Source organism: Polyodon spathula, chromosome 6 (genome assembly GCF_017654505.1).
Source record: "Polyodon spathula isolate WHYD16114869_AA chromosome 6, ASM1765450v1, whole genome shotgun sequence".
NCBI lineage: Eukaryota > Metazoa > Chordata > Actinopteri > Acipenseriformes > Polyodontidae > Polyodon > Polyodon spathula.
This window is the reverse complement of record NC_054539.1, coordinates 24394415-24411725: the sequence shown is the minus strand read 5'-3', so window position 1 is coordinate 24411725 and position 17311 is coordinate 24394415. Positions and strand designations below refer to the sequence as shown.

The following is a 17311-nucleotide window of genomic DNA, read 5'->3' as shown; positions in this document are numbered from 1 at the left end:
TCATTGTTTTAAAGGCAGAGCAAAGAAATGCGTGCTAACCAGGCTAAGACATCTATGGAAAACAGCAAAGCCATCAGTCAAGATAAATCAATCAAAAATAAAGCTGAAAGGGAGAGGCAAGTTGAAACAGACCTTCTGTACTAAATAAAATGAGACACAAACATTGATCTTCTGTGCTTTACAAAAAGGAGTCTGGACTTTGATGACGCATGCACAGTGTACCAGTGCCTGTATACTGTACTGCATGTTTTGGTTATGATTTTTAACCAAGCCGTTTATAGTATAGTTTTTAATCAAACCATTTCTAGTATGACAACAATTGTAACCAATATCCATTATTGCATTTTCATAAATAAATGACCAAATAATCCTCCCCAATTCTTGATTTTTCCTGTACCTGTATGCGTCACAGCTATATTACAAGTGTGTAGTTGCTTTTCATGGGAAACATTATTATTATTATTATTATTTATTATTATTATTATTATTATTATTATTATTATTATTATTAATAATAATAATAATAATAATAATAATAATAATAATAATACTATTAATAATGAGCTTAAAGGGTACATAAGGACCATTTTTATTTTATTGTGTTACATGTTCCCATGTGTTGTTACAACCGTTTACTTCTAAATTGCATTCCCTGCCTCAAGATGGCTTCACATGTATCCGCATGAACCTCTCAGAACTATATTTCCCATCATCCCCCTGCTCACTGGTAAATCCATCTCAGTTAAATATGTGAGCAGGAGGATCATGGGAAATGTAGTTCTGAGAGGTCCATGCGGGTACATGTGAAGATATAAAACATGTATATTTATTCTGACAATTACAATTCTAAAGTGAATAAATAACAACTTCAGACTATGTGCAAGCTCCTACCTTGCATTTCTGATTCGTATATTTCTTTACTGGATTTTAACTTTCGAAAAATAATAATGGTAATGCCAATTTTTGGAGTTTTAATTTACAGTTTGTTTTTTATTCCTCTTCCAAGGAGAGTGAGGGAATTGAACAGCAGCAACACTAAAAAGTTTCTGGAAGAAAGAAAAAGGGTATGTGTTGGATTTCATGGTGTGTGTTGGATTTCTTGATGTGTGTTGGATGTCATGGTGTGTGTTGGATTTCTTGATGTGTGTTGGATTGCTTTGTCATTTGGTATTAGGACAAATTCTTTTGAATGAGTTAGGTGAATATTAAATGTAATCTTTTGCCACCAGACCCATTTTGTTAGCCCATTTTATTGTAACATGTTTAATTTTAATACATATGACTTAGTAATTTTGACCTATAAAAAGTACTGGGCATTTAATGCACTGTATCACACCAGGTGTTGCTGGTATGAAAGTCAAGCCACAACTCATACGTTTGATGGTATGTCTGAAGGAGAGAGCTGTCTGTCTGAACGAGGTGTGATTTGGTGCCATAATAGTGTGAAGAACAATAGAGAGAAACAAGAGGACTGTGTGAAGAAGGGAGACAAAATCTGCTTGAGACTTTAAACAATCATGAAGAGGTTATAGGTGGTAAACTACACAATAGGAACAGTTAGACACCTTTTACCAGGACACTGTACATTACTACATTATCATTACTTTGTATCCTACTCATTTACACTTATAGAGGCTGGGTTAAGCCCTCTTAACCCTAAAATTGCCAAAATACAGATATACCCCAATGGATGAGATGCATAACGCATGGAGCATCTGGGGATTTAACCTCTAGTATAATAAGAAGTCTTTCCAACAGAAAGTGGTTACAAATTGAAAGCGAATGTAACAAATACAATAGAATTTACAGGTGGTATTGACATTCTACAATGTTTTGATTCACTTCATATGCTTTAAATGCATTGTTTATTGTTTTTTGGCAGCTTGCAATGAAGCAGTCTAAAGAAATGGATCAACTGAAGAAAGCTCAAGATGAGCAGATAGAACACCTGGAAAAACAGAATGAGCAGGTATTTTTAGCAAGTTAGTTTAAAATGTTCTCCCACCCAAGGAAACTACTGCCACATATCTTATATATAGTGCTATGGGTTTTCTTTAAATTGATTAAATAAAATCATGTATTTTTTTTTTACTAATAAAGACAAGGTCTTAACATCGTTATCGTCATCCCAAACAACGTTACAATTGCCTTAAAATAATAATAAGGTCGTGAGCCCTAACTAATACCGACATTGTTATTTTGACATGAATTTATCAAAGTCAAACACTTGTTTAGTTTTTTTGTTTTTTTTCTATATGTTATAATGCAGCTTTGTTTCCACTATGTGCAACTCTCATATCTACTGAAGTTATTTTTTTGTGTGTCAAACCTTGAACCGTTTGAAAAGCTACGCTGATATATTTTTTCTTGGGCTCCCGAGTGGTGCATCCAGTAAAGGCACTCTGCCAGATGCTGCTTATAGCTTGGAGATTGCCAGTTAGAGTCCAGGGTATGCCACTGCAGACTGAGGCCGGGAGTTCCCAGAGGGCGGCGCACAATTGGCCAAGCACTGCCCGGGTGGGGAGGGTTTAGGTTGGCTGGGGAGTTCTTGGCTCACCATGCACCAGCGACCCCTGTGGCTGGCTGGGGGCCTAAAGGCCTGCCTGTGTGCAATTCAGAACTGCGTGGTCCTCCAATGCTGCAGTTCTGTAATGGCTTTGCGGTAGGCTTGCAGTGTGAAAAAAGGCGGATGCCTGGCAGTATGCATTTCAGAGCACACGAGTGGTTGTATCAATCTCTCCCGAGTTAGTGTGAGGGTTGCAGCAGTGAGCCGGGTTGAATAATTGGACATTCCAAATTGGGAGAAAAATTAGATTAAAATTGCAGACTCCAAATTTATTATAATATGTGTGTGTGTGTGTGTGTGTGTGTGTGTGTGTGTGTGTGTGTGTGTTTACACAACATTTATTTACTTAGGTTTTATTTGATCGGGTTCAGCTATTCTTTTGTGCTGTAAGGTAGTTTCTATGCTGATGATTATCTATGACTACATTGTTTTTGAATCTCTGTGAATCATGCCATCTACACTTATTTTTCATTGCTGTCTTTCATTGCTCATAGGCACATTTTTGTACTTAAGTTAAAATTGTTCTTTTTTTAATTTCAGTTGCTTTCATGTGTTTTTTTTGTACAGCATTTGAAATCACATCATGCAGTGTCTCACAATCAAGGTAGGCCTGGTCATTCCTAACCATTAATGTTCAACACAAACCTTTTCAGCACCATTCCTGGTATGTCTGATTACTGAGTACTGTGTGGTAATGTAGCAGTTTGCTGGTTGCAGTCAGTATGACTAGTAAACAATACTGAAATTGTATAACTATACTATAAGATGTAGGTTCTGGTATTTTAACAACTCAAAATCAAGAATCAGTTTTAAAGAGCCTTCAGGAAATTGAGACTATGAGCAGCTTTCTTGCTATAGCTTCAATCTGCATAGAGTATCAGTAGTAATTTATATTGCAGTGTTTCAGAGCAAAACCTATTTTTACAAAGAAAATGTTTTATGTCTCTGAACATCTGTATCATTAAATTTTCTATTGTGTGTTGTCATGGCATTGTTATCCCTTTGGCACTAATTATCCCTATTCTGTTTGCCTGAAATTGCCATTCTGTTTAGATGCTAAGATACATGAAAGAGAATGTATTTGTTATGTGCCCAGTTGCTTTATTTCTCATAAAATGAATTCTGGAAACCTAAATTGTAATTAGAAGGTTTAGCTTTTTTTTTCTAGTGAAAGGGAAGTGAACACAATGCAGAATTCATTGAAAATCATCATTCAAAGTAGACATAATAATATTTTTTTCATCATTTAAAACATAATTTATTATTATTAATATATGTACATGTAGACCTTATTAGATGTCACGAATAGAATACAGATGAGCTGTGATGGTGGGAAATATAATTATTTTGTGACAATTATGTTAATGCTATTTTGCTGTTAGGGAGGAAGGTGTCACTAGGCATATTCAGTCTTTTTAAAATTGATGAGGCCATTGTTAGTGTCCTGGAAAATAGGTACATTTGCATTCATTTTTGTATTTCAAATTTGAACTGCTATAAATCTACTCTTTAGTTTTACTCTTTAATATTTATTATCTGTGGCCTAAAGAATAAAAACTGGGTACATACAGTACAAGGTACATCTTTGACTTCTAAGGAAACTAGTTAGTAGAATATCACATAGACTATGAATGATGCAAAAGCATAATTGTTCAAAAATAAAATTATGAACTGTATACAGTACTAACAGGAGAACACCCAGAGACTCATTTTGTTCTTTGCTGCCAGGTTAATATAGACTTAATCAAGGGAAATATCTATGAAGCATTAGCCTACAAACAGTGTTAGTCATAGTCATGGCATTACTTATCGTTAAACTAACACTGTGTGAGAACGCAGAAATGTCGCTAGGTGGCAAGCCTGTTGTTTCGTATTTGTTTTAATCTTCACTTTGTTATTTCTGCCACCAGATGGCACAAGGGAACAGAAAATGTTTTGTCGTTTTAGTCAAAGCTATTCCATATACCAAGATACTTGATTCTGCCTTTACTTTGGTCACACTGTGTGCAAAGGGTTATGGGATATAGAGAGAGCTCGTAATTATTATGAAAAATGCTATTTTCTGAGCACAGTCTCGTATTACTCGCAATTTTATTAAAGTTATGACTTTATATGGTATGTAAGAAAGACAGGTAGGTAAGTTATGTCTTTACTGTTCTTAGATATGCATTGAATCTAAGTTTTAACCATTTTAACCAAGAAATATCATAGTTAAAGCAGATACTCTGTTCACTTCATTCAGCTGCAAGATAAAAGTCAAGATGATAGTGAAGAGATGGGACCTGCAAGAATTATAGTCTAAAAGATGGGTTCTACATGTATTTACCATGGATTTAAGCTGTCAACTTCTTTATGTTTTATATAGGTTGTGAAGATAAATCTCATTAAACAATAATTAATTTGTCGTTTATTAATATAATTATATATTATAATTATTATATATATATATATATATATAATATATATATATATATATATATATATATTTTTTTTTTTTTTTTTTTTTTCAAAACGGCCTATATAAATATTGCATGTTTAAATTAATAACAAATAAACTAAAAAATAGAAGTCAATATAGATGTAATTAAAGTCACAATTAAAGTCACAATTAAAGAAATACATAGCATAAAATATCGATATATAGAATATATGCATTGTAAAAAAATTAATTAAGAAAAACACCCCACAGAGATCGAACAAATAAGTACATAGATAGTTAAACATTGTTAAAACTTAAATTCAATGTATATTTAAGAATAGTAAAGAAATAACTTACCTACCTGTCTTTTCTACGTACAATACCTGGACTTGTTTGCATACATAGCTTTGATAAAGTTGAGGGCAATGTTTCTGAGCATGTGCCACAATACGGGACTGTGCTCAGAAAATAGCATTCCCTTTCAAGTATGAAATGTGTTCCATTACACAAGGGGTTAACCTATTATGGCCAATTCAATTGAACACTCTACCAACACGCAGCACATCTCCTCCCCCATAGAAGACAAAATTGCGTGCAGGACGGTGCTCAGTGCCATTTTCTGTTCAGCCTTTTCAGCTACACAGGGTGACTCAGCATTCAAGAGAGTGACAATTTGCTCTCTTCGACCAGAAGCAGTCAGATAAGCCTTATTTTATTTCTGCTTTTTTTTTTTTATCCCCCATAGAATAAACCTCTGAGGCAAAAAAATGTTTAAATAATTAATTTATTTGTGTTTTTTACTGCGAATTTGTTTTTGCGGCCTCCTGGCCAGCGGCAGCAGTGGGCCCACTCCAGCACCCACTCCACATTATTATTAATATTTTTTATTCTCTTTTTCTACCTTATCTCCGGCTGTAGTTTTATTAATCTTGTTTTTTACAAGCATACTGTGAATTTAAACTAAGTTTATATATATATATGTATATATATATATATATATATATATATATATATATATATGTGTGTGTGTGTGTGTATATATATATATATATATATATATATATATAGTGTGGTTAAAACTGCTGTATTTGTGTTTCTCTCTTTTTATATTCCAGGTGCTGTGCACGCAGCTTACTGGTTAAGCAGTCACAGTGGTCTAGGCTCAGACTTGCTTGCAAGCCAGCGCTCCTGGACGGGCATTGTGTTAGCTCTCAGCCTGCACAGACTAACTTGCGGGCTGTAGTCCAACAGTTAGAGAGCTTTGCTCTCAGGTTCTTGCATTGCATTCCTGTGCGGTGCCATGGTCACATGCAGTTTGCGTAGGCCCTGCCAGTACCAACCGTGCACCGCACCGTGCACCGTACCACACCATGCATTGCACTGCACCGTACCATACCATACCATGCACTGCACCATACCGTGCATACCGTACTGTTTTCAATACCGTGTGTGTTACCACTTGTGCGCATTACTACAGTCTTGCTGCAGTTCCATTCTTGCATGACCTGCAAGAAGCCTATCCATTCATAGGAGAAGCACGATCAATGCGTGCAGTGTCTTTTTGCTGAGCATGCTCAGCAGGTATTACAGGATCACTGCTTTTCTGAAGCCTATGCAGTGTTCACCAGGCATTCGGTCGAGCGCAGGCACAAGTGGGTTATAGAACCTGCTCCCTCAACCTTCTCTCAGAGGGACGTGTCTTCCTCACCATGACATAAGGCACAGCCACCGGTAGATCGTGCTTCAGTCAAAAAACGACAGCACAGAGGCAGAAGCATCGACCGCATTCTCTCACTTTGATCTCTTTGATCAGGGTGAGTACCCCTCGACTCAGAAGATTTACTTGGCAGCCATCTCAGCTTGCCATGTTAAAATTGATTCAGTGTCCACAGGGGCTCACTTTCTGTCTGGCAAATTCCTGAAAGGGCCGTGGAGGCTTCGGCCTCCTTTGAAAGATAAAGTTCCTTAGTGGCGGCTAAATGTGGTGCTGTGTGCACTCACGACACCACCATTTGAACCTCTGCATTCTACGTAGCTTAAATACTTGCCTCTGAAGGCACTGTTTTTACTTGCCATCTCCTCTGCTAGACATGTGAGTGAGATTCTGGCTTTTTCAATGGCAAAAGCTTGTTTGTTTTTTACAGAGTCTGTTACTAAGGTCACGCTTCTTACAAATCCGGCCTTTGTGCACAAATGCCTTTCGACCTTTCATGTCAATCAGTCTGTGGAATTGGAGGCTTTTCATCCTCCACCATTCCAATCAGGTGAGGAGCATCGGCTCTGTGTGCTTTGTCTGGTTAGTACGTTAGCGTATTATGTTGACAGGACAAAAAGTTGGCGGCATATATATGTTTTGGAGCTAAGAACCAAGATCAAGCTCTATCAAAACAGAGGTTACCCAATTGGATCGTGGTGAAAGTCAAGATTGCTTACGAGCAAGCCAACTTGCCCCCTACAGAGAAGTTAACAGGTTATTCCACCAGGGGTCTTGCTACTTCTTGGGCGTTGTATCAGGGTGCACCAGTCTCTGACATTTGCGATGCAGTGGTGTTGGCCACTCCTCACAAGATTTTACAGGCTTAATGTCCTGGATCTTCAGAACCCTGCCTTTGGAACCAGAGTGCTGACAGCGGTGTCTCAGCCAGATTCAAAAGCACATGCATGTGTTAATTAGCCATCGGTCTCGCCAAATTGGCTGTTTTGCTAGTCATGTCCTTGCGATGGTTTGGGTATACTTACCCATTGTTTAATGGAATACATTTCATACTTGAAAGGGAACGTTATTATCATAACCCTGGTTCCCTGAAATAGAAATATATCTATTACAATTATTTGGTTGCTGCGTACATTCTATGTAGTAGGCTGAAGAAAATGTATGGCGCTGAGCGCCGTCCTGCACGCAATTTTGTGTCCTGTGGGGGTGGAGACAGGAGTTCTGATGTTGCGGACATAAGACACAGCTTTGGTAGAGTGTTCAGTTGAATCAGGCATAATAGGTTAACCTGTTGTGTAATGGATACATTTCTGTTTCAGGGAACAAGGGTTATGATAATAACCTAAAGTTTTTCATAATAATTACTTACTGTCACAATTTGCCAATGCTGCTTTTGTCTTCAGGAGACCTTGCACAAAAGTGAAATGTACTTCAAAAGTTTAATGCATTTTTTTAACATACCAAAAATCTGGGGATGGCGTCTTCGGTGTACTTATAGACACTGATACTGTAGCCAAACTACATACAAAAAATAATCATTCAGAGCCATGTAGATTAAATAAAGAAAGAGTTTACCTGTTTACCTATATCTTTCATTATTTAGTGCCTAGGAAACTAGTTGAGATAGATGTTTACGGAATACACTTTTTTTGCAGTGCCAATTATTCCTGCATTGATAACATGACGCCCTGCAATACATCCCTTTCATAAGTTAGCTTTCATTTATGAGAAGCTAACACTGATGTACTAATCTGTCTGTTAGTCACCTATTGTAGTGGGACAATATAGACTAAGGGCTTTACTCAGTAATGTGTTCATATTTACACTTAAAAATCGAGATCTGGTAATCCTTACTTACAATATCAATAAAGGCATATTCTCACATTAAACATGCTTTTCTCTATGTTGTGTTACATTTATTCTTCTAAAACAAATTAAAAAAAAAACAATTAAGTTATTTAAAATTAATATGAAATTTCAGTCACCGATCAGTTTACAGGGATCCATTTGTCTTGTTACAGATACAATATTATTATTCTTTTAAATAAAGTAGTAGTATCTGATCAAAAGAAAACTCCATTATTATAACTATAATTGCCTGTATCATTGTAGCAGCAAATGAATTGTAGCTAGGTAAAGTGCATTTAGAATTGATAGTACCGTATGTAAGGTACAACTGTAGTTTATGAAGAAAGAGATTAGCTGTTGCAAGGAGTGGGCAGTTTGCACATGCTGGAGAATTAGAACAAGAGAGATGTAGTCTTATAGGATAATAATCTGTAGAATATAGTCTACGAATATACAAAAGGATTGTGCATTTTAATACTGTACATAGTCTACAGTATCCTACAAATGATATTAATTACATCTTTCAAGGACACCTTTCAGTTTATGTACCCAAAAGACACATTAATACACAATCTTTTGTCCTGCAAACCGGTGTACAAGCTTGTGATTTCTCAGAACATTGTTTTCATTTCTCTTAAATCCCCTAATTACAACTAATGGAATACAGTTTATTGTGTTGCGTTGTTACCACCAGCTACATTTATAAACTAACCAGCTATACTTAACATTCTGTGCGTTTTGGAAACTGACCTGTTAACTGAACCGCTCGAACGTCGCTGGCACGTTGCAGAGCCCGAACGGCATTCAGCACTCTGAACTGCCAGAGTCCCCGGCCAGTGGAGAAGGCCATCTTCGGTCGTGCCGCTGGGGAAGGGCTGGGGTCCTCCAGGCGGAAGAACAGGGGTCCGGGCTCCTTTAGTTGCTGTCCAGGGGGTGCCTGCGGGGTCCCATCATTTGGCTGGCTGCATGCGTTAGGTGAAGGGGTCCCTGTCCCAGCTAAGCTGTCCCCCGAGTACGCTAAGGCCATCGTCCCTCTCCCCTTCATTTCCACGAGCTCCCCTGTGACCTTTCGAAGCTGGATGGATGTGGACTCCAGTCAGACCCACTCCGGGACCATATCGGATAACCCTGTGTCAACCAAGGCTGTGCGTGGGGCCCCCTCAATCCGGACCGGGATGTGGCAGCGGAAGTCAGCTGCTTATGGGGGGACTGGAGCTCCACTTCCCCTGCTGTGTTGTTGGGTTCCCTCAGCTGGTAGCAGTGATGGCTCTGGTGCACGCAGCTGGCTTTAAGGGAAAATAAATAATGAATGTGTATTTACTACTACTGTAGGTTGAATACACACAAAAAACTAAACATCATATGAGAAGCAGGATATTTATTTATTTAAATCAGATGTATTTAATCCTATTTGTGTATTTTTTTTGCCAGTTCAGTTGGTCAGGTGAGGGCAACAACACATACAGTACATAAAGTAAATGTCCAAGCAGTTTTTTGCAAAAATGTAAACAAACTAAAAAGTCCAGTAAAAAGTTGGTCTGTGAAAGTTAGCTCACAGTTACTTTAAAGTAACGTCTCTACTCATATCATAGGCACACACATACGTTGCTGTTACTCACAGAGACAAATACATTATAAAAAAAAAAGAAAAGAAAAAACGGATTTAAGCATATTTGCTTGAGCCCCTGAGCAGCCATCGAGTTATCACACTCCGCCTTCTGAACTGAACTTCATCACGTGACACCTGCTGGTGAAACTTTGTATTTCAGTAGTAATCTTTTACAAACCAGTTTTTAGTCAGATAATGCCCTCCAGTGTGCAGAGGATGCAGGAAAGGTCATCTAAACTGCATAGCATCAACCTCAAATTTACAGTGGCCCATAGCACCATTTTTCTAATTTTTTGGCATGGTTACCTAATCAGTGAATGCGGGTTTCCCCAGTGACAATATTTTATTTCCACAGACTTTGTTTTTTAAATATTAACCGCAGTATGTATGTTAGGTCACCAAAGCTAAATTCTAAGTGAAAGGCACATTTGCTGAAAGGAATTAAACAAGAGTAGTCGAACACATTTTTTATTCTGCCTCATGTCCAATTTATGTGGTCTCAGTGTACATGTTTTTGAACTGTGTTTACCTCTATCTTATAGGCAAAAGAGATGCAGCAGATGGTGAAGCTGGAAGCAAAGATGGGCCTCAGACCAGCAACAGTTGTGTGAAGCATCCCCAAAAAAACAACTAGCTGAGAACCCAGCACACATACTGCAAAACGCACATTCTGCTCAGATGGTATTCTTCTTAGCCTGTAAGATTTCTTCTACATCTTGGAGATAACTGTAACCAGAAAAAAATATTTCGACATTCTACTTCAGCTTTTCATTATAGAATCTCCCTTGCAGTGCTGACTGTTGTACAAGCGATTATAAAATGCAACATGATGTAAAAAGCCATTAATGCAATTATGAAACCATTTTATGAATCCTTTCCACCAAAACCGTTTTTTAAACATATTTGGTTATTTTAATCTTTAGATTATTGTTTATTTCTTTGTTTAGTTTTTTTTTTTTTAAATAAGATTAGTTTTAAAGTGCTTGACGTGAGCTTTTAATTCCAGTTCTGTATTCAAACCGACAAAAAAAAATATTATTGTAACTAATATGAAGCATGTTTGGATGCTTGTAAATCAGTCTGTATACCTGAAAGGTACTCAAGGTTTATGTACTATGTCATAAGCATTTATGAATATTTGACTGCGAGAAACTCACTTTTGTGTTGTAGACTCAAACAGAGCTGTGTAATTGTGCTGCAGGTATGTTGTCTCAAGAATGTTAAGTAGTGGAATGTATGGTAGAGGTATATAGTGTGTGCATTATTTTAGATGGGGATATATGAAACGTTTATACAAATTATGTTAAGGTGACTATTTATCTCATCTGAAGAATATAATACAAAGTGCACCTGTATTACATGTACTGTAGGCAAGTCAGATGTTTTGTAATCCATCTTTTCTGACAACACACATACAATTTAGTACTAGATATACTAAAATGGAGTTTTTAAAAAAAAAGCACAAGAAAGGTTGCTGTACATTATGTTGATGCTACAGTGACTTCTTGTGCTTTTAAGTATTAATTACAGACTTTCATGATTAACAATCAAAGCAAATTTGAAAGACTGAAAGAAGCCTATTTTATTCCCAGAGTCCAACAGAATACAACTTTGCTTGTCTATTTCCAATCTCACAGGTTTAAAATGGCTTTTATATCATTGTTATGGTAATACTAACATATATTTGAGTATTGAAATAACTGATCTTGTTGTAACCCAGGCTATTATCTGTTGTGTGAAATAGTGTGTTTCACGGACAAGCGCACTAGCCTTTTTCAGTATAGGTGATCCTCAACTTACGATGCACAGCACTCACTACTCTTTTGCATTATTACCCTGCTTCGACTTTACAACATTGATACAGCATTTACGACAGGGCGAGACCTGAGCCCTACACTACAGTTTTTTTTTTTTTTTTTAATTTATTTGCCATTAACATGGTCTGATAAGAGCAATTGACTCAAAAAGAAACCTAAGCTGAATGTCACATGATGAAGGGTTTAACTGTATTTCCTGCTAGGAGTACCACATACACACACAGAATACATCATTGGAAAGCCTCATGTCTGTACTTTTAAACAAGCCAGGTAGGTGTTTTAGTAATATGCGCGTAATCACTGGGCTGAGTGTAAAGAGTTAAATAAATATTTGCATGAGTACAATATAACGGGTCATTTTTGTAAAACTATATTAACTGGCTGAAGAGTCAGAAAAGTAACCCCAATTTATAACATTGTTCCTATGGGAAAATGTGCTTTGACTTACGACGCTTCGACTTATAACCTGACTTTCAGGACTGCCTGTTTTTAAATTACAAGTGTAAACACTGTAAAGATTTTCAGAATAAGTATCGAGCTGCTAACTTGTATTTTATGATTATTTTCATATTCTCAACATACAAAGTCTGGGACTTCCAACACAACACATTCTAACTGAGAAAAGCGATCATTAAGAAAACCGCAGCTCTGAATACAGTTTAACGATAATAAAAATGTAACCCAGTGCCACCCAAATAATCATGATGTGATGATAAACAGTCAGAAAACAAACACATTATTAAACACTGACTTCATAGTTTTGTTAGAAGAGGTTCAAGCCATGGAAGGGGATAAGGGACACTATAATACTTGAATGATTGTACTACAAAGGAAGTAACTTATTTCCCAAAATTAACTCTTCTTATTCTTAATAATGTTGACGCAATCACTCAGCATTTTTTGTAAAAGGCATGGTATACAAATTAAAACATTCCACCCCAAGTACGTATTTCTTCAAATACATGTTTCAGACTTTTTTTTTTTAAAAAGCAGTGAAACCTCCTTTATATGTTACTGGTAAATGTAAAATAATCAGTGTTGATGTGACATGTATGTTAATATTATTTCTGTTAGTTTTCAACGTTATGCAGTGATTCTTAATAATACATGTAATACAATTGTAAATACTACACGTACTGTAGGAGAAAACCCGACTTATTTTTTTTTTCTTCAAAAGTTATTGTATATTAAATTATAACCATCACTGATGAAACAAGATTTCACAGTCAATTTGATTTAAAGGAACACAGCCAATTTATTACATTTGTAATTACAATATTATAAATTATTAAATTTGTTAAGTAAAGGTTATGGGGTAATATTTATTTGGATTGCTTTAACATGTAATTCGTGATATGCTATTTAAACCAACACACACATTTCTCCAGGGTTGCTTGATTTATTTCACAAATAGTCTTTTCATAACTAAAAAGCTGAATGAAATACATGTATTACAGGTTAGCTGTAAAATAAAATCAGTGTCAGCCTAGCCAACCTATTCAAATCAGTTAAAAGTGTGTAGTTTACAGGATTGAAAGAAGGATATTTATGGCAGAAAACCATGTCGTCACCCGTGTGTTGTTATTCCTGCATGTGCTATCCAGTATAAGTTGTGGTTCATTGTTATGAAACCACAAAAGGTAAAATCAAGGAGGGGTGGTTATTGCATTGAAAAAAGAGATATTGCTCTACTTGCTGAATCAACAGAAAGTAATTTTTAGGCAGCTTGAAACTTTATACATACATGCTAACAGGAATGGCTATATACAGTATTGGGCTTGATTTTTAGATTATAAATAGTTTTTTTAAAAAGACGTACCCACAAATATTCAACAACAAAAGTTACCAATTGTTTCAAGATTTAACAGTAAAATAACAGTAAAATAAAAGCCTACTCTACGTAGGCTTTTATTACATTTCAGATTTTTTTTTTTTTTTTTTTTTACACACTTGTTGTTGTAGTATAAAACTTGATGTAGCAAAACACTTTATTGTAAATATATGTGTAGTTGATCAATTTAGTCCAAACGTGTTTTAAGGCATATCAGATAACTTAAGGGCTCTGTGGTTGTGTTAAACTCAAATAAGGTTTGTTGCTGGGAAAACAAATTAGCAGTCATTTGTGTGTGTGTATATCTATCTATCTATCTATCTATCTATCTATATATATATATATATATAATATATATAATATATATAGATATATATAGATATATATCTTAATTTTTGTTTTTTTTTCTCCAATAAAAAACAAAAAAAAAAATGTCATTAGGTTAAATGGTTTACATTACTACATCGAAAATGTTGTATAGATAACACCATAATACTCATTAAACGAAAATTTACGTAACATAACGACAAAATGTTTGCACGCTTATATATATACATTCAGTTCAACCCGAATCTTTCACAGCAGAAAGTTCCCTTTTATTTTAAGGGTTTTTAAAATGCCATAAAATTGGGGTTATATTATATATATATATATATATATATATATATATATATATATATATATATATATATATATATATGTGTGTGTGTGTGTGTGTGTGGGTGTGTGTGTGGGTGTGTGGGTGTGTGGTGTGTGGGGTGGGGGTTGTGGGGGGGGGGGTACTTTCAGCCATATTTACCAAAGTGTATTCTGGTTTACTGTTAGATGGTTTTTATTACTGCTTCTATGTTTTATGTTGAGTATTTGTCCTACTACATGAACCCTATGCTATGTAGGTTTCTTATAAAAGCAGGTTCTGAAACTATCATTGCATTTATTGTGTGTTTTTTTTTTAAACACAACTTGATGAAGCAACATTATCGGGTTGTTTATTCAGCATTTGTTAAACTACTAGCAAGGAAAATATATGTGTCTCCTGCTACTTTAATACTGTTTTATAGTATATGTATCTATAAATAAACAACAATTAAAATGGGACTTTGGCAACATAGCTTGTGTTTCATTTTTACTTTGACATACAAGAAATGTAGAAATGTGTAGTCCAATTTAACAATGTCACGATCAATCATACAGGATTGAATGAATAGGGGGAAACACATCAACACTAGCCCTTTGCTGAGTTTGTAGCTCAGAATTGCACACAACAGTATGGCTCACAACTGTTAGATGTTTTATTTGTTTATATCAAATATATTCAGTGTCACAACTGACATGTACACTAACATGCACACATACACATTGTGCTACCAAAGTATGTATTTATTGACAGCGGACGAACAGAATTATTAGTTAAATAATCCAACTAATATCTCTTAAAATCAAAATATAGTTTTGATGGACAAATTCTATTTTTTATGAGCTAGATAATAAATATAAATTATTGCAGATTTTACTGATTTAAATATTTATTTTCTTAGCTTTAAACACTAAAATAATCTAAACAGCAATGATTTGTTCATAACCTTAGTATAAATTAGATCCACGTATCTTCTAGCTGTGTGTTCAAACTATTCTGGCTGGAATCTTTAAAACGTCAGAGAGCGGAGAAACCCAATATACATTGAGAATATACAAATGGGAAATAAAGCATCTGGAACGTCTATCTTTACCCAGAGGGAAGAGAACAGCTGTGCAGTGACAGGTAAGCTCCACAGCTACATTGTACTTTGGGGTAGAGAAATTCATTTGTAGACGAATGAGATATTTGAGTTTAAAATATAATTAGAATATTGTTTACGGTGCCTTTTAAAACCAAAAAAAAAAATAATAATAATAATAACTGAAATAAAATGTAAGGAAACAGAGTCCTGTCTGAGTTATGATGCCTAAACCTGGTCACAATATTTGTCCTTTTTTTTTTTTTTTTTTTTTTTTTTTCTCAATTTTGCATGGGCTTGCTTGAATTCAATCAGTTTACTTCACAACCATCTCCTGTCTTTTAACTTTTTAGCCAGCCTGATCATTCAAACAAAACAATACAGTCTTTGTATTGTATTTGTGCAGCCAGATACATCTCCAATGCATGCACATCTATAAAAACCCTAACAGAAAAAAAAAACAACAGGTACCAGGTATACAGTCAAAACAAGGAAGGTTGAAGCCATGTCCTCATCCTTGGAATCGTGGTTTATTTTATATCATATGCATTGGGTTAGATGTTAGAAGTTTAATTAGATACCACCCAACTTAGCACATAGATCAAAAGAAATTTAATTTTAGATAGATTTGAGGAAAAACATAATGGGACTTTGCAGAGTTTACACATGGGTTACAAATATTTTGAGAACCAAGGTTTTGCAGGGGGCAGGGGTGTTGGACGGTTTATACACAGCCAGCTGTGTTATATACCTGCCCTATGGTATGCTGTACCATAAGGACAGGTGTTTGCCACTTCCTGTGACTTCTTATTTATATGACCTTAAGCCTATAGGTAATATTTTAAATACATCATGGGTTATTCATATAAAGCTATCGGTATTATGTTATTGTTTGCATTAACCTTCAGCAAACTACTGTATTACAACTGAGGTGCGTTGAACCTCTTCTACAGCTTGAACTACACATGTTTATTGAATAGTGAGCAAAACTGAAACCCTATCTACTGCAGTGGAGGAGTGGCAAAAAAAGAAGAAAAAAATGAACAAAAGAAACATTGATTTTGTGCCAGAGTGAAATGCCTATAGTGCATAAGCCAAAGATGGATTACTTTAAAGGTCAAGCAACATATTTTGTGTTCTAAAAGTTTTACACATTGCACTGTATTCTTTTAGTTACCGAGAGTATTAGAAGAGAGGGGTATATAGAGGCAGATTTCTGTCTTAATGTCAAATGTATATTTTGTAACGTGCACACTGTATTTAGGTCATTGTCATGTACTTTCATATTTAGTATGTACTTTTGCGGGCATATACAGTATGTCACTGACAGTATATCCTTCTAATCACCATTCAATCCACTTTCAGGTGGTAAAGGTCATGGGTTAAATTAGCCCAGAGTGCAACTTTCTTTTTTCATACTGTGCACTGCATCTTTAAATCAGTTCATAAATCATTTATTTTCTGGTGTAATTTGTTTTGTTCATTTTAATGATGAAGAAAACATGACATGATGTTGCTAATAAGCTACTATTAAAGTTAGATAATGTACAAGACACTTGAATAAAAAAAGCTAATATATATGTACAAAATGGAATTAAAACATGTGACAGCGAAAATTTTTTTTTTTTTCTTACAGTGTTACGGATATTAAATGCAGTGTGCCTTAGTGTCTTGGGCTGAAAATCAACATACACATTTACATCTGAATACAGTTTTGGTAGTAGTTCACCATTTTTATTGTGCATAACATATTTTCCCAAGCATTTAATTTGTACTTGACTCACTGAAT

At 35.4% G+C, this 17311-nt stretch overlaps 1 protein-coding gene across 5 annotated transcripts in view; it reads left to right on the top strand.

Moving 5' to 3' along the window:
* Positions 1-12351, top strand: part of LOC121317052 (1-phosphatidylinositol 4,5-bisphosphate phosphodiesterase beta-4-like) — a 129605-nt gene extending 117254 nt beyond the window's left edge. For 3 of the 5 annotated variants that reach the window (XM_041252621.1, XM_041252619.1, XM_041252620.1), the window contains 5 exons: positions 15-116; positions 1007-1064; positions 1883-1969; positions 3134-3170; positions 10699-12351. In XM_041252621.1, coding sequence (XP_041108555.1) covers positions 15-116; positions 1007-1064; positions 1883-1969; positions 3134-3170; positions 10699-10790 — 376 coding nt within the window. In that variant the 3' untranslated portion in view covers positions 10791-12351. The remainder of the gene's footprint in view (positions 1-14; positions 117-1006; positions 1065-1882; positions 1970-3133; positions 3171-10698) is intronic. The other 2 variants (XM_041252623.1, XM_041252622.1) reach the window with 1 other exon arrangement.
* The last annotated feature ends 4960 nt before the right edge of the window (positions 12352-17311 follow it).